At 37.2% G+C, this 18,880-nt stretch overlaps 1 protein-coding gene across 1 annotated transcript; it reads left to right on the forward strand.

Annotated features, from left to right (window-relative positions):
* Positions 1 to 782: 782 nt before the first annotated feature.
* Positions 783 to 2,441, forward strand: LOC116181407 (facilitated trehalose transporter Tret1-like). Its single transcript, XM_031501767.1, has 2 exons — positions 783 to 851; positions 897 to 2,441. The coding sequence occupies exons 1-2, from the start codon at positions 791 to 793 to the stop codon at positions 2,210 to 2,212; spliced, it is 1,377 nt and encodes a 458-aa protein (XP_031357627.1). The 5' UTR covers positions 783 to 790; the 3' UTR covers positions 2,213 to 2,441.
* The last annotated feature ends 16,439 nt before the right edge of the window (positions 2,442 to 18,880 follow it).

Below are 18,880 nucleotides of genomic sequence, written 5' to 3' on the forward strand. Positions count from 1 at the left end.
GGATTCCTTAAAATGTTTGAATTCAACCATTGGTAACCACGGAAGCTCCAAAATATTCAGAATTGTTCAAATTATGGAAATAATAGTTCTCTTTGTAATATTTCTAAACGCCTGGAAATTGTTTCGTACCTTTGAAAATCTTCGGGATCTGCGGTAGCACTGTGGGAATCTTAGAGTCCTCGGAGCTTGTAAAATTTTTAGGTCATAGAAGCTTTTGCTGCCTTTGAAGCATTACCAACATTAGGTATCTTTAAGCTACATTTCAAATCTTTGGAATATCTTTAAACACTTTGAACTTTGGGATTTTTGTAATACTTATCGATACTTTGAAATCTGCAGAGAACTTTTGTAATTGAGAATCATCAAAATTTCTACAACAGTTAGGAAGTGTCGATTGGTATTCAACCCATGAAGGAATATAATTTGAACCTCTTGTGTGTAGGGGCGCGTGAGTAGCTATGATGAACTTAAGATTTCTTAAACTTTCTATATTCCTCCAGCTCTTTCACATCTAAAAGGCACCTGAAGCATCACGGGAAACTAACAAACGATCTAAGCAACCTGGGGAATGAGCCATTGGGCCTTTGGGAGAACGATGAATAATTTTAACGTCGTTGCAACCGTTTTAAGAAGAAGACAGGTACAGTGAGCCCACCTATTACAACTGCTGCAAACGAGGCAATTAAGCTATTATTGTTAATAGTTCTATTGTTTAACGTCTAATTACGCGCTGATAATTAACAAACAAATTATTTTCCAATGTTCAGTCGTTAATTACATTTGGCAAAAGATGCTCTTCAGACAATGGAATCTGAAAGGCAGAGCGTTGCAGTATGTCGCGTTGTGCTCAGGTGAAAGAAGACATTGCAATCCGAAAATCACTCTTTCGTTTTCAGGAGCTTGCGTCATCCTTTCCGACGGTTTGCAGCTGGGATGGCCGGCACCGTATCTACCGCTGCTGCTAAGCGGCCAGTCGGCGTTCCGAATAACCGACGAGGATGGTTCCTGGATAGCGATATCAAACATGATCGGGGGATTTTTGGGAGCCGTCGTGTCGTGGCTGACGTTGGATGTGTGCGGGCGTAAGCCCCTCGTCGTCTTCACATGTATCCCGCACGTGGTGTCGTTGCTGATGCTGGCGTACGCAGGTAGCACGTGGCAACTGTGCGTTGCCAGGGTTATCGGTGGAGTTTCGGGGGGAATCGGATTCTGCACGGTGCCGCTATACCTATCCGAAATCGCGGACGCCAACGTCAGGGGTTTCTTCGTATCAAGCTTGGATCTCATTCACAAGCTCGGCATTCTTGTGGTAAGCATCGCTGGGACCCACATCAGCATGGCGACATTTTCGTTCGTTGCCTTATCGATTCCCGCATTTGTGTTCCTGACGTTCCTGTGGATGCCAGAAACTCCTCACTATTACGCTCTTAAAGGCGAGTGGGAAAGTTCCCGGCGCAGTTTGGAAAAGATTAGTGGAAAGACGGACGTAGAAGACAGGTTGTGCCATATTTCGGCGACAGTCGCCGAGTTTCACCAATCGAAAGGTACGTTCGTGGAGTTTTTAACCAATCGGGTTAGTCGACGAGGAATCTACGCACTGTTGGTGCTGCGTGGAGTGCAACAGTTTAGCGGCATCATCGCGATAACCTTTTACCTTCCGGTAATTTTGGAGAGCGCCAAGGATTTCGTGTCTCCAAATGCGTCCACAGCCGTTTACTACTCGTTGCAGATTCTAACCACTTGCGCGACGACGGTGGCCATCGATCATCTGGGACGGAAACCCCTGCTGCTTATCTCGGTGACCGTCACCAGCGTGGCACTATGCATTGTTGGCGTTTATTTTTCAGTTGCACATTGGACTAACATCAACCTGGATGGATGTTCGTGGATTCCACTTTTGGGACTGTTTCTGTTCATCGCAGGGTACAGTTCAGGTCTGAATTGCATTCCCGTGTTATTGGTCGGTGAGTTATTCCCAATTGGGGTGAAAGTGCTAGCAGCTACCGTATTTGACATGTACTTCTGCATAATGTCAAGTCTCGCTTCCAAGTTCTTCCAATACACCAAGGATGCGTTTGGCATGTACGTTCCATTTCTAACGTTCGCCGCATGCTGCATTTGCAGTTTACCAGTTATCATGCACCTCGTATCAGAAACCAAGAACAAAACCTTGGAAGAAATACAAACGGAAAGCAAATCCATGAAGTCTTGAAGAGCTTCTTGGCATGAACTTCTCAGTTCATTATCAAAAATTGATGAATACCAGTTCTTGAGCTAATTGTATACCAATTTTTAATTAAGGGCTACAACAAGCAATGGTTCTTCATCAAATTGATGGAATTATACGAAATCATTTTTTAAAATAACCTACCTATCTATTCTAATGATCTCATACGGACAAATTGGTCGACTGTCAAATAACGTTCCTCACTCCCCCTGATGGTGCGAAAGTTGTCCATAAGAATGGTCCAGGTGTGTGGCACTAACGACCAATCTTATTTCCAAGTAAAATATTGACCAAAACTCGATTCAAGACGGTTTTGTACCAGGAATACCTGTTGAGACAACAACTAAGGAAACCGTTGGGGTTGCCGAAGATTTACTGCATTATCCCCTAATAAAAATCCCAGTGGTTGGTCAAGTGTTCGAAAGTACAATATTTTATATTAGGGTCTGCTCCCCCCATCCCGTCAGACCGGAAAGGAAACTTGTCAGGATCACTTGGACGCTTTGGCGAAGGATGACAGTCATTTCTTAAAGATTGCTCAATCGACCAAATGTAGATGTGTGACTGAGGGCAGGAAGTCCAGAAAACGCAAAACTTAGTCTAGAAAATTGGGTCCTTGATTTGATTCTAGTTAAAGGTACACGGACCGACTAGAGAATTCCAGATTTCCCCGCCTCTGGTTGGACGCACTGGATGGTTAGCGGAGTCGTTTTTCCCAAAAATGCTGCTGGACATTTCAGTCGGGCGCTCCTGCAGCTCTATGGAGATGATCGTTTATAAACCGAACTCGCTGTAGTTTGACGTTTTTGCCACCAAACACTCGTTACTGAATAGATGCATTTAACGATTTCTCCTTGCGGTTATTTTGAGAGTAAAATTTTTTGGCTACTACTCTCCTTTTTGAAACATTAGAATATTTCCACTTTATCTTTAAATCCTTTGGACTTCGCATGACTTAAATTATTTGGGTTGCTTTGATATTAGGGTGGATTAGTACTGTACAGCATCCGTAGATTCTGCAGCATTGATGGCCATTTTCCAGAATTTTCTATAAATAATGATTTATTTACTCCATTTGTATTGCTTAGATTCCTTGAATTCCTTTAATGTACTTTTTACACTCCTTAGATTCCATGGGACTTCATGAATTATTTGGATTTTTTGTACCCCTTGAGCTTCTTGAGATTCTTAGGGTTCTCGAATTCCTTGAATTATTTGCATTTTTTGAGTGTTTTTGATTTTTGGATTCCTCTATTTCTTTTTGGTAGTTCATGTGTTATCGCACATTGCAGATAATTAGAATCCTGAAACCTTTGGAGTCTATTGAACCTTGAAAAGTTTTTGTTGAACAATCCCAAAATTTTAAATGCTGTAGCGGCTCTAGCTCTGGCGTGTCTAAAAAAAATCTTTTTACTTCCTTTTTTAAAAAGTGATAACTGTTAATAAAATTACAAAAAAATTATCTCAAACATAATACATTTATTATGGATAAGTAGGAAAATCAGACTGCAAGCACTGAAAAAATACAAAAACCTAATTCCATAACTGAACTAAAAAAAAATATGTTGGCCAGACAGTTTAACCTAACCCAATAAAAAAATTTAACGCTTAATTCTCAATCAACAAATTCAAATTATTAATTGAATAAATTCCGTAATACGCACGAAACTTTAAAGGCAAGTTTTGATTCACTCACTGCAGTTGTAGCTTTAATTAGTACTTATTATAAACAATTAAAAATGTGACAATTTCCCCTTAAAAAAAGTTGACACGCGTCTTTCTCTTGCGAGCAAAGGTTCGTCTCTACACACGCACTGCTGTTCCAGTTACATTCTTTATTTCTCCTTATTTTTACATATTCGCGCACATACACGCCTTATCACATAAATTCCACATAAAAAATAACTCTGTTAAAGATAACGAAACCTGTTACAGGATTGTTTAGTTTAAATTCTACAGATTCTATCGATGGTTATTAGATGTTTGATTTTCCCGAATTACTAGAATTCTAGGTTTCGTTGGATCTTTTCCATTATTTGAATTCATTGCTCAAGTTATTCGTACTTTTACGGTTGCATCATTAAATCCTCAAAATTTTTAGAATGCTTGAATTATTTAGAGCCTTTGAAAACTTCTGAAAACTGAAATCTATGTACATCAAAATTTCCCAGGCTCTTTTCTGATTTTGCAGTTCCATCAGATTCCTTGTGTTACTCGCGATATTTCCAAGCATCAATCTTCTGCAGTACTCGCCATTCTTCCAAATTTACAGTACTTTTCCAATATATCGACCGACTTATGATCTTTTTTCGTTCCTCCCATTTCAATAGGGTTCGTCCAATTCTTCAGCTTCCAGCAATACTTCAAATTGTTTATTCTCTTCAGCTTCTCTCAGCTACAATTTTCTGGAATATCCAAGCTCTTCGAATTGATCGTCTCCTACTCAATTCTTGAATTCTTTTTTTAGTTGCTCTTTTACTTCAACCAATTTTCGCGAATTCCTTGTAACGTTAGCTCTCAATTCGGTTTTATTTTGTTTTTAGAATTTTATAGAGATAATGTTCAATTTTTTTGAGAATTTAAGGGTTAAAGTAGTATAATCATTACAGAAAGTATACCGGGTCTATACATTTAAAAGACCAAATTTTCCAGTACATAGCACGATTGGTGGAATCTGTAAACAGTTGATGGAATTACTACGTCACCTGAATTCTGTGAGGCATTGTATTCTTATCGATTCCGGAAACCGGGGCTGTATTAAGTCGCAGATAATAGCGTAAATCCTATCCTAATTGAGACTCCTGTAACCAAAGGTGCGCTAGTTAAGGAATTAGGTTTTCATATTTTTTAGGTGCCTTTAGGAATTTGTTTTATCGTTAAAAAACGCCGAAAACACTAAGTGAATCATTTTACCGTTTTTGTTTTCCAACTTACACAACAAACAATGGGATTATCGTGCATTTCAAGAGAATAAAAACCATGATCGCGGTGTAATCGTGTTTTTATTGCACTAAGGAAAGCCGTAGTCGTTATCAAGGACGAACCAATTCAGCGCGCCAGCATATTTTCGTTACCATAGTAGTTGTTTTCTGCTTGTGAAACCAAAGAGGTGATTGAACTCGGACAGCTCCGTTGTCTTATTTTCCTGAGTCACTATAGCTGTAAGGAGGGTTATCTCCAGCCTAATTTTGTATCATCATCCCCTACATTCATATATCAATTAGAGCTCATTGAGAGAAGCTCAATTTTTTGTGACCGTTAGAGGCACATAGACGAAACGGCATCAAGATAAAAGCGAGCACGTGCGCAAACCTTTCGAAACTTCCGATTCGCTTTCAACTTTTCCCAAAAATACATTCGGCAGATTTTCTTTACATTTTTATTAGGAAACTCGAGGAAAGGAGAAATAAGATAAGAAACATTCCTTTGAGAAGCGCCAAGTTTCATATTTTGTAAAAGCCTAAAGACGTTACCTACCCCCAGAAAAAAACACAAACTCGTCCAAATCCTTAAGGAACATAAAGGTTAAGCTAAAAGTGATAAAGCTTTCATTAGGAAATTCACAAGTCAAGAAAGCAATTTTCGTCGTAGGTTTCCAGAACGCAAAGGAAGTGAGCGCAATGAAAATTTAATCTGTAAATTGCTTTAGCTGCCGCTAGCAATAAATCTTTTTATTATTTTGTTTGCGTGGCACTTACCTTAAGCAAATTCCAGCGAGGTCTTCCGCACAGTTTAAAGGTTCATCACCATTAACTTTAATCACCCGAGTTTTAAAGGTTTCTTTCCGATTGCACGCGGCTATTTTGGCACGAGGGCACAGCGCGGCACGCACGCGGGTGAAATTTTCCCGAAGGGCGTTTTTGAAAAAGTTCCACGACGATGTCGACAATGGCAGAATTTTCCGGCACTGCAAGCACGCGCGTGCTGCTATCCGCGGAAATACTGACTATCAGCTGTATATCTTCGGAAACGTGCGGGAAAACGCAAGCGCGAAAATTTTCTTTCGGAAAACTTGCGGTCGACACGCGTCGAAAATAATTTTTTTTGAGACAAATTTGAAAATGTAGCTCCGGGAAAGGCAGCCAGCGCGGTTTGAGGAGAAAAGCTAACGATTGATCTTGGGCCACGTGCTCTCGGTTGGTAATGAATTGCTCTTTGTAAGTTCAGCAACGATTGTTTCCCAGGGGTCGTCCAGGCTGGGGGTTATAAATGCACTTGGAGAGAGATAAAGAGATGTAAATCTTGAAACGGGTGGTTGGCATAAAATGAAAATATCAACTCTAACTAGCTTTCAGTTTGCTCTTATTGCAGACTATTGTGCCGCGCTGTTCGGCTTTATCACTTAGAATCATTTATTTTCTGGTTGATTTACTCATCCAAAGCTTAAAGTGGGACAAAACACACGCCGTAATGCTCTAATACTGAATAAACTGCTGGAGCAAAAAAAGGGGAGATGCATAAATACTACCCACACAATTAATAATCTTGAACGCCATCTTGACCGCCATCTTGACCGCCATCTTGACCACCATCTTGTTCGGTCATCTTGATCTGCTTAGACGTTATTTTGGTCAGCCACTTTGAACGCCATCTTGGGCGGCCATCGATAGGAGTGGTTAATGCTCGTTACACGAAAAATCCATCTCAAACTACAATACCAAAATCAGAGCCAAATCCAGTTAATTCAAACTTACGTACCCCATTATTGAATGGGTTTCAGATTACGATATAGGTAAAAGAAAGGTAGGTAATTAAATTAAAAGGCTTAACCCAAAGGAAACGTGTTAACAAAGGTGTCTTATGAAAACAAATTGACCTCAAAAGGGTACAACCATGTTTTATTCACGTAAAGACGCTTAGATAAGCAATTTAGCTTGATGACTCTAGAACTTTCCAATTCAGATATCAACATCTTCCTCGAACATCAGAATTTGTTATTTCAACGACAAAAACAAAAGTGATATTTTGTAAATCGCAATGGTACCACCTACTCCTAATACACTAAGAGTGCATTTATTCAGTGACTCAAATCTAAAGTACATTCAACGAAATAACGGCATCTTATTCGCGTCCAATGCACTCCGTACAGTGGGGTATCATTGGTTAACCAGAACGTAATTACAATCAAGTAAATGAAAAAATGACATATTTATTAACGAGCGAATCAGCTCGATCGTGGTTTTAGACTTTCTGTCCGTCGTCTGTGTACTTAAAGATTCCAAGTCCAAGATGTCGACTTAGATGGTGGTCAATATGGCGCTAAAGATGGCGCTGCGCATGGAGGAGGAGCGCGCATGCGCACGTGACCGGAATAATACGAAAACGATAGTTGTCCCAGAACTCTTGTTGCTCCTACCTACTTAAATGGGGAAAAACAAGTACAAGAAATAAGCTGGGATACTACGCGCAAAGCAGAAGAAGAGTGGTAATGAGATAAGTGGTTTAAAACAAGTTTTTCAGCTTTTCCTTTCATGTGTAAGAATATGTGTTCCAAATCTGGTTCCAATCGGTTCAGCCGTTTAGCGGGAAAAAGGGTACAACAGACCGATCGACATTATCGCGATTTTGTTTTATTGTGATTCCTGATGATTCAAAAGGTGTACTTCCGTCAAAAAGGTGTGGGGGAAGGCCCGATATTTAATAAAACACCCTAGAAAACACCACTTCCGCAATAAAATAATCTCCTTCCTCAGAATCTTTTAAAAACATGCCAATTCTAATTAGGCTTGATAGCACCAGCTTCAAACAACGCGTAACGCGACCCCACTTACGCCGAAAATAACACGCAAGTTTTTGAAACAGCGGTAAGAACACGCGAAAAAAGGTTTCCAGAACATTTAAAAATTGTGATAACCTTCAAAGGCTGCTTTTTACGACACAAACCGACACAAACGTGGCACTAATCAATCCCCCTAGTCCCGAATAGTGTCCCGACTCCCGACAAATGTGTGCGAAGTTATAGCAAACATCTACAGACATCTAAAAATCGAAATAACCCCCAAACGGTATATTTTACGGCACAAACCGACACTAACGTAATTTGTGCCGGCAATGTTCTGTTACCTTCACGGACCGATCAGATTGGCCAAGTTGTTCGAATCATTCAGATTGAGGACAATAAAAACCCAAACTGACATCACCTCATAGTAACCTCTTTGAAGGATCCTGCTCACAAGACACTCCATGCGCCACAGACCAACTGTGGATGCAGAAAAACAGGATTGAAATGGCCCACGAATTCAAACAAGCCGACGGTGATCCCGAAATAGGGATAAACATATTCGGCATTGAAAACTGTGACATTAACGAACCACGTCCGTTAGGCCCGCGTAGTTAGAGCATGTATAGTCCATTTGTTATTACTGTTCCGATATGGAATTAACCCCACTAAATGAAGCGTTAACTTTTTTTTACTTCACGTCGTCGATTTAATATAAATAATTCTCTTAAACAAACTGCTATTGTTGACGTGCAGAATAAGAATGAACAAAGTATGGTTCCGAAACGGTTAATCGATTCTAGATCGTATTGCTTACGTCAAATAATATTAATTGAACTGAATTTCGCTTGCATCCAGTTTTTGTTTACAGCACTGTTGTTTACGCCTACTTGATGCCATGCCATGCAAGCCAAATTCACTTCAATAAACATTCTTTAACGTAAGCGATATGAGCTAGAATCGCTTAACCGTTGCGGTACCCACTTTGTTCATTCTTATTCTGCACGTCAACAATAACGCGTTGCAGTTTGTTTGAGAGAATTATTTATATTAAATCGACGACGTGAAGTAAAAAAAGTTAACGCTGCATTTAGTGGGGTTAATTACATATCGGAATAGTAATAACGGATGGACTATAATTTTATTCACTTAAAATTAATTGATCATAAATTAATAGATTCATACATTATTTGTTTATTAAAAATTTCTGTTTTTCTGCCTTAGGGTTAACTTTAGTGAAAATATGCATTTTTTTTAAGAAATTTTCTTCTCCAATTTTTCTCACTACATATTTGAAAAATGCACGGTTCTGGAGATATCTGCCAAAACCCGTTTTTGGCGGCCATCTTAGCAAGATGGCGGCTCCGGCGGCATATTGTGTCGAATTATGCATTTTGTGAATTTTAGTTCTACGTACCCATACCTGCATCAGGTAAAAATGCACAATGATTTGGCTATTAGCAGGACATCTAAAAATCGACATAATTTCCGAACGGAATGTTTTTCTGGCAAAATCCTCCTCTCTCTCATTTTCTATACTATTATCTGTTCACCCAACAGATGCAGTTAAGCTCCTCCCAAAAAATTCCCGGTAAATTTAAATGAACATTTTTAATTGGCTGAATTTTCAAAACCTGTAACCAGAGACTTGCTCCTGTAACACACGCAACTATTTGCTTCCAAGTTCCGATTATAATTGCCGTATCTAAATTGACATCCTTAACGTCAAACCTGTCATTGCATTTTGTATTTGCCTTGCCTCAATTTGCCATTAATTCATTTATACGAACAAACTAATCTTTTTGAACTTAATAAACAATTTGAAACTATGTACTGCTGTGTGTTTAAAGGTCAATATTCAAAACATAACACCATTGAATAAGTATTACCATTGTATTATTACTTATTCAATAATAACACTTTACAACTTAGTCATAAAATGTGACATGCGATTTTAAATTTCCCGGTTTTTATAATTCTGTGACTGTGAAACGGGTCTGTTATTACATTGGCCAAAATTTATTGGGAGTGGCTTAACTGCATCTGTTGGGTGAACAGATTATAGTCCATTCTAAATAGCTCTAAAATAATTTATTTTCAAAAAAAATAGTTACCGGGCAAAACCGGGCTTTTCAGGCAGGTGAAATGATTAAAAATTTGGGAAAAATAATTAAAACGTCCGCGAGTGAAATCCCGGAGGTTGAAAGGGGTGGAAAGTGGTATTTTGCAAATTATGGGAAAACTATTAATTTTGGACGAAAAGCTATAGAGAATAAAAAATGAACAACTTTTGTATCTGTTTTCACATAACCTCCAATTTTCCTAGAAGAACCGGAAAGACTGTTTTTTTCATTTTTTATTTTTATTTTTGCGAAAAAAGGTCGTAGGAGTTTGTTTTATTATAAAAAAAGAGACAATTTTACCACTTTCCACCCCTTTCAACCCCCTAGATTTCACCCGCGGAAGAGTTCAGCTGTTTTAATCATTTTTCCCCAATTTCTAATGAATGAAAAACCCGGTTTGAACCGGTAACTAATTTTTTTTGTCAAAAAATATTATATAGCCTGGTCTTCACTTTTTATTGCCTCTTTTAGATCTTTCATACTTCTCCTGTTGAAAATCGTTGTCACTCTCGCCCCTTTCCTTATACTTCTAACATGCGCCCCTATATTCTCTCCTCGTCAACAAGAAAATGATTCTTGATAAAATCTCAACTTTCACAGTACTTAGTGACAAATAACATTTAAAATTCAATCACTTAAATAAGCAACGAATTCCCTGAATGATACAAATTCGCTCTACGTTCCTTTGTCGCTCTGTCCCATAATGACGTAATTAAAGATTACACGCAACAATCCCCTGAAAAACCCCATTACATTAGCTTAACGAGTGCATCCAGCTAATTAATGTCGGGGTAAATGCATTACATCCTTCCTCGCCGACGTAATCCGTAAATTCCGCGTCGTTTCGCCTTTTTAGCAAAATCTAATGTACTACACGTCGCGATAGCGTCCCGGGAGAAGCCAATATATTGTAAAAATATTGCCTTCCTAGTAAACAACGTCTTTATTATTGGAACTGGATCCTTTCGACGCAGAACGAGATGAAATAAAAGAGTTCTGGCGAAAACTTTATTTTCTGCATACAATAAAGTAAGAATCGATTCGGATTGTCTCTTCTTACTCTACTTTATTTTATTGGCTCGTTTTTTTTTCCTCTTCTTCCATATATTGAATTTGAAATCGGCCGGTTGTTTATTAAAGTAAAAGGGAAGGCTAGAGATTGGAAATGAATTGCTCTTTGGAGTTCGATTAATAGGTTTAAGTTGGCAAGGAGCTGTGTTATAACTTGTTGCCCAAAATGATCGATCTGGTGCGGTGTAATGATTTTGCTTTATTGGGGCATTATGTTATATTAATGTTTGATACTTTTTCACTAGGGATTCTTGTTTGTTAGAAATCCTCAAAGGCATATTAGGAATCTTGGAAGTTTTTTTTTCGATACTTCTTTTAAGGTGTTTCAGGACTTTGATTATTAATCTACGAAAGCAGTTTGGAAATCTTCCCCTTCTTTGAAACTTCCTCTGGAAGCTTTCAAAAATTAGGAATGAAATCAGTAGCCAATATTCGTCTCCAGCTTTGCAATCTATAGAAGTTCTACCTGGTGCCGATGTCTTTTTGCCTTTTCCTTCTATAATCTGGAACTTTCATGAAAATTCCCCCCTATTGGGACACGAAGTGTCACATCAAATTATAGAGTCCAGATTTAATGCTCAATGATCAAGATTAGAACTCATCCCTCGAGACTCAATAGTGAAAATTGAAGACCGCGATTCAGTACGGGGATTTAGCAGTTTTAATGTTCCTCTTTAAAAAATGATCTTGGCAAATTCCTAAAACATTCCCAAAATGGTACTAGAAACCTGTGGAACTCCTACTTTGATGTTTTCCTCTAAATATTGTGTACAATTCCGTTACAAACACTTTTCCTAGTTTCCTCTTGGAACCATATGATATTAATATTCACAAATATTTACATTTTTAGAAGGCTTCATCGGAACGTCTCACAGATCCCGCTTTTAAAAATAACCGCCTTGAAATCTGCCTAGGTGCTGAAATTTCACCTAAAAAATTTACCAGAAAACTCTTTGAAAACCTGAAAAGAATTTTTTTAGATGTGCATATCAAAATTTTTTAAAAATTAACTTTGCGGTGACCATCATGAATGTTCTCTGAATGTTAAAAATATAGGAGGTCCCGTTAGTGACATTTTTAGTATGTTCTTAAGAATATTCCGAAAAGAAGAGGTTTTTTCAAATGATTTTCCTATAGGAATTTAACTGAATTTGTTTATTTTTTAATATTTTTTAATATTTAAATACTTTTAATATTAATATTTTCTTCTATTTTTTTAATTTAATTTTTTTGGTTCCACTCACGCGGCCATCCTGTCATCGATGCGTCCTTGCGCCAATTTCTCAGGTCAATTTGATGGGATCTCTGTCCCTTGCTCTTTCGCCCCGTTTTGATATTCTTTTTGTATGGAACCTCCCCCTTTTTGATATTTTTTTTTACTTGGACCTTTCCCTTTCATAAATTGAGCATGTCCATTATTGTAATTTTTACATGGGACCTGCGCTTTTTTTAACGAGATCTTCCTTTTTTATTATATTTTTGCAATGAGTCGTTTTTTTAAATATGGCCTGCCATTTTTTGTAATATTTTTGAAATGGAACTCGCTCTTTTTTTGCAATGAGACCTGCTTGTTTTTTTAAATGGAACTTGTCCTTTTTTAAAACAAGACCCTCTCTTTTTTGTGTAAAAAGTTAGGATAGAAGGATGAGACGTAGTGTACAATTCAAATGGGCTTTTATTGAACAGTAACAACGGCTCGATGCATTGCTTTGGTTTTAAATAAAGCTGCCTTAGCATGCCATAATGAAACGTGACCTCCGCCAATACGGCCAATCTGTTATCGGTGAATCCTCGCGCCGATTTCTCAGACTAATCTGAAAATGAAAGTAAAACAGATTTCTATTTTAATATTTACAATCTTTTCTTCTTCATTTTTTTTCAAAATTGGTTATTTTTATTAATTTTTCTACTACATTGACATTGCAAAACAGCGATTTTCTTTTAAATTTTCACATTAATTATTTTTTAATGGGACTAATTGGGATGGGTGAAATCTTTGTCTCTTGCTCTTCTGTTTTTTTTTTTTTGTAATGGGATCATAGTCACTTGCTCTTTTGTTTTTCTTTGAAATGGGATCACCATGATGTGTGTAATGTTTGTTCCCTGCTCTTTGGGTTTTTTGTTTAATGAAATCATTGTCCCTTGCGCTTTTGTTTTTTTAAATGGGACCTACATTTTTTTGTTATTATTTAAATGGGGCCCTTCCTTTTCTTAGAATGGGACCTGCCCCTTATTTGAAATATGGACCTTCCCTTTTTTGTTATTTCATTTTTTTGCCGTAAAACCTTCCTTTTGTTTCTTTTTTATAAATCAAACTTGCCCTTTTTGGTTATTTTTTTAAATGAGACCTGTCCCTTTTTAATGAGACCTTCCCTTTATTACATTTTTTTAACAATGGCAACTTTTTTTAATGTGGCCTGCCCTTTTTTGTAATTTCTTTGAAATAAGACCTGCCTTTTTTGAACAGGAACATACCCATTTTTGTTAATTGGACCTTCCCTTTTTCTTTAATGGGACCTGCTTTTGTTGTGTAAAATTTAAGATGAGGGTTAGTGTACGCTCCTGAACTAAACATTTAAAAGGCGTTTATTGGACAGTAGCAATGGCTCTGATTTTCGACTTGCTTGGAAGTCCTTTCTGTGTTGCCGCGCATCTACACGCATCCCTGGTATAATAAAGCTGCGCTTACACGGCCCTCGAAGAGTCTTTGTGCCGATTTTTCAGGTTAATTTGGAATTGCAAAACGCAAATTTTTCAAAACTTTCATATGGAACTTATTGGGACTTTTGTTTCTTACTCTTTTGTTTTTCGATTTGAAATGGGAGCACTGTGATGTGTCGAATGTTTATCCCCTGCTTTTCTTTAATGGGATCATTGGCACCTGCTCTTTTGTTTTTTTTTAATCGAATCATTGGCATGGGTAGGGTCTTTGTTCTCTGCTCTTTTAGTTTGTTTTTAAATGGAATATTTTTCCTCTACTATTTTGGTTCTTTCTGAGTGGGCCATTCTCTTTTAAATTTTCTTTTGAAATAGGAGGTGCCCTTTCTTGTTATTTTTTTGAAATTGAGTATACCCTTTTTTTAAATGGAACTTGCCTCTTATTTTAAATGGGCCCCTGCCCTTTCTTGTTATGGTATTTTGATTTTGCAGTGAAAGCTGCTATTCTTTTTTTGAAACGAGTCGGCTTTTTTTGTTCTTTTTAAATGCAACCTATTCTTTGTTTTGAAATTGGACCTGCCATTTTTCAATGGGAACTGTCTTTTTTGTTTATTTTTTGCAATGGGCCCTGCCTTTTTTAATTGGATCTCCAGAAAACTGATTTTGAATTTCCTTCCAAATATGTTCAGGGTTTACTTTGGAATCATTCTGAAGGATCGTCTTAGAGGTTCAGTTAAATCTTCCATAAAACTTGAGGCACCTATTAGAACACGTCTAACAAAATCCGTTACGGGTCTTTTATTAAACTTCTCAAAATTTTCAAAAATGTAACCATATGACCAGAAGCACTTTTAGAGCCCTTATCTAAATCTTATAAATGTGACCATTTCCTTTAGGGATGATTTTAGTACATTACAAATAGTCTTGGAAACAACCTGAGTGAGGTGGGGACCTTAGCGATTTTTGTAAGAAGTACTTGAAAATCTTAAGAAAGAACCTTCCCTAAAGGTTTTCTCGAGGTTTAGTTTAGAGATCGTGAGAAAACTTGTTAAATCTCTATAGAATATTCTTTATGTCTTAGTAACCAAATAGATGTTTTCAAAAACTAAAAGTTTCCCCAGAAGACCAGGGATTTTTTTAAAAAGCTTGTACGCAATTTTTAGGATTATTCCTAGAATCAATTAAGGAATTATCTTAGTGTGCTCTTAAAATCTATTCCCGAAATGGTTCCAGAAAGTGTTCGTGAAAACTTTGATAAAATCGTTTTCTGCAATGAACCTTAGGTGCAGGTAGGTAATTAGGACCCATGTATACCTACCCAAGAATTTCTCTTAACGATATCATTAGAAAATGCTATTGGAAAAATCTTCGCAAACATTTTGAGAACTCCTAGTAGAACAATACTTAAATGGAAATACCAAGGAGTTTGTATAATATCAAAAAAATCACCTCATTGTTATTGACTGTCATCTGGGTGCTTACCCCTTAACGCGTAATACCCAAGGCTCAAGCCTGTAGAATTGTCGAAAATTATATTTGAGGTCCAAAAGTCAACAATGTTCAAGGATCAAAGATCAAGTCTAAATCAGAGAATAGTATTCTAGGATTTAATATGAGGATCTCTGAAGCTTAAAGGGTTTAATATTTAGGGCTTCATAATAGGGGTCTTTGAGACACAAGTGTTAAGGGGAAAAATTTAAATTCAAAACCCAAGACACTAAGACCCCATCTCAACTCTCAAGGTTTAAAATTCGCCCAAGGTTCTCAAAACTTAGGCCCAATGCTCAAGTTTGAGGAATCACACCATTACCTCCAAATTAACATTCATAATCCAGGATCATTGGATCAGATTCAAAAAGGCTTTATATCCAGCATTCGAAATACGAAACTTAATTTGAGTCCTTTAGTATCAAAACTGAAGAATTAAAAACTACGAGTATATGCTGTAAAGCAATTGTAGCGAGGGGTCGTTTTCATGTTAATTGACTACGTAGCCAGCTCAAAAATAGGAAAGGGGTTCTGTAATGGAACTCAATACGTTATAATTTAAATAACACGTAAGCACCACCAAAACTGAGAAAATCAATACGAGCCAATTTTGTGCTATTTTTTTAAGACGTGGCATCTAAATGAACGTTTTGTACTCTAGGAATCGATTTAGGCTCACGATATCCCCAGGTGGGGGATCGAAAATCGTAACACAAAGAAGTAAAATTCAAATTTGAATTTATGGTAACGACCTTACCAAGAGGGATCACGCCAGATCAATAATTTCAAATTAAGATGAGAAAGTTTCCTTCGTTCTCAATAAATAACCTAATTAAGGATGCAATTTTCGAAGGGAAAACTCAAAATAATTGTTAGTAGGGTGTAATGAAATTTTAATTAGGCGTCTTATGATGGTAACATAAATTTCTTAAGTTAATTAATTTAGCTCGTTTATTTCTTGTAAAAGTATTGATGCTGCTGTTTTCGCGGGTATCCGAAATGATGGTCAGCTCCATAGTCTTGCTGCGGTGAAAGGGTGGACAAAATAGTTTTCTGGAAACCTTTTGAATGCTCGATCGTATACGGAGCCAAAGTGGAATCGATAAATTTTCCAACTTTTCCATTGTTGAAATTGTTCTCGTCTATTTGTATAACTTTCGACGGGTCGTGAATATTTTCGAAAAGTTTTCCACCGGAGATACTTGGAGCGTTGTTAGTGTTTAATATTAAATAGGGATTTATTTGTAACTGATTCTCGTATTTTCGCGTCACGGGGACGGTGGGGGTGGGCGAGACGACGACCGGTGACGCGGCGGCGGTTAAATGGTAGATCGGTACGTGGGTGGTGTCCTTGTAGATTGCGAATTTCGGCTGTAAACTTATGTCGGCCCCGTAATCGTCTTCGTAAAGGTAATCGTACTGGTCGGGTTTCCTTTTTATTTCGTTCGGAACGATTTGTATCGGACGAATTTGTTGCTCCGATGAATATGCCGTAGGGTTAGAATTCTCATTTTCCGCATATTTTACATCCGCTTTGTAACCATTCTTGTCAGCTATGTACGACACTATTTGTATCCGACCGTCTGGTAATTTCACTCTGTATTCACCATTTGTTGATTTTGAATCCTGTTTTTGCGAGTGGGAGAAATCATCCCCGGAAAATCGATCTTGTACTTTATACGAGAAGGCGTAGGCTTTTTTGTTCTGAAATGAGAGAAAAAAATGTAAATTACTATACACGAATGAACATGAATAAAACAATGATTTAAAGGCAAATGTTTCCTTCTTTTAAACGTTTATACAAGGGTTTATAGTCCAGGAGGCAGCGACATTTTTTGTGCACTCATTTCTACAACGCTGATATTCTGCCATTTTATTGTTTTGATAGAACAAGTAAACAAAACGGTACCTATTCTCTCGCGTCGGTGGTGTTGCCTAAATTTGCAACAATGTTACTGAACATGTTAATAAATAGTATGTACTGTACAGTACATGCCTCATTTCTACAAGAATGAAAGTTTGTACAGTATACCTAAAAATGAAGTAGGGTAATAGTCTACCGAGCTGGAAGCGTTGCTATAACAAGTTTACCACCCACGCAAGATGCATAAAAAATTATTCAATTGAACTTATTTCTACAAAGATGAAATTCTTGTTGGAAAAAGTTGATGTCATAAGAAACCAAAGAAAAATGGTCTACCGATCGCGTGATGTTACTAAGGTCTCGGTAGACACGCTGGAAGGTACGATTTCCGAGCGCAGCTGCTGCACTGCTCTGCTAAAAGTACCTCTAAATTATTATATACACGGGCATAAAATAAAAATATTTCAAAAACGAAACATAGGCAATTAACATGGAAAAAGGTTTTTTGCAGATCGTTGCTCCCCATGACAATTTAGGTCTTAGCGGGTTTACAATGACACCAATCGAAAGAAGATTTTTTTCTTTATCTAATGATATACGAATTAGTTCATTTTCAGTTGTATTTCTCATTATTAACGATCCTCGAGATTGTTTATAATTTTGTATTGCTGTCTGTCTGTCCGTCTGGACGCTGCCTCCTGGACTATTAGGAGAAAATTTTCATTTTGTGGGAAATACATTCGAATTTGAATGATACAATTTGACTACATGAGTACTTCACCATTAATTGGTTACATAGATAGAGGATAGAGGTCATACATCTATCTCGTAATGTACAGGACAACAAGAGTACCTACGGTGCTTATCAGATTTGCTTATTATATGTATATTCATTATATATAATATAAAGTATTGAAAAAGTAATAACATGGATACCTACAAATAATTTGAAGAGAAAGTGAGAACAAATGGAAACAAGTTACAAAGTAATCGTAAACGATTTACAAAAAGCGCATTTCCATTTGCATTCATTTCCCATTTGTAAGATGCAACTTCTGTTAAAATCGTCAAAATCCGGCCACAAATATGAAAGATTGCCTTTCACATGTGCAATTCATTTTTGACGTGCTACTTCAATTTCTGTTTATTAGAAGCATTTCATTTCAATGCTTTTCTAAATAATAAAGTTGGAACTGCGCATGCGCAAATCTAAATTTTTGAAACGAACGTTAGATTTTCCTTTGATCCAAGCGCCTATGTATCAAATTTCATTTTAAATGCTTTTCTTAATAAAGTTGGAACTGCGCATGCGCAAATCTAAATTTTGAAACGAACGTTAGATTTTCCTTTGATCCAAGCGCCTATGTATCAAATTTCATTTAAATGCTTCCATAGATAACAAAGTTGGTACTGCGCATGCGCATAATAAGATTTTGAAACTGGCGTTTAATTTTCCTATATTCCAAATGCCTATGTATCAAATTTCGTTTAAATTCTTCCATAATAAAAAAGTTGGCACTGCGCATGCGCAAAACCGAATTTTGAAACTGGCGTTAGATTTTCATTTATTCCAAGTGCATATGTATCAAATTCCTTTCAAATACTTTTATAAATAAAAAAGTTTGCAATTCGGTTTATAAATGGTCGAGATGTGAAAAAGGCACTGTGAATTTTGAATCGATTCGACTCCACTTTTGGCATTGCGTATTATATGGCTAAAGCTATGCCTA

Source organism: Photinus pyralis, unplaced genomic scaffold, assembly GCF_008802855.1.
Source record: "Photinus pyralis isolate 1611_PpyrPB1 unplaced genomic scaffold, Ppyr1.3 Ppyr1.4_LG9, whole genome shotgun sequence".
Taxonomy (NCBI): Eukaryota; Metazoa; Arthropoda; class Insecta; order Coleoptera; family Lampyridae; genus Photinus; species Photinus pyralis.

Bases quoted from the DNA above. Each gene is read 5' to 3' on its own strand.
- LOC116181407 (XM_031501767.1), top strand. From the start codon at position 791: ATGCTCTTCAGACAATGGAATCTGAAAGGCAGAGCGTTGCAGTATGTC. The intron at 852-896 runs GTGAAAGAAGAC...TTTCGTTTTCAG, and splicing joins GTATGTCGCGTTGTGCTCAG to GAGCTTGCGTCATCCTTTCC.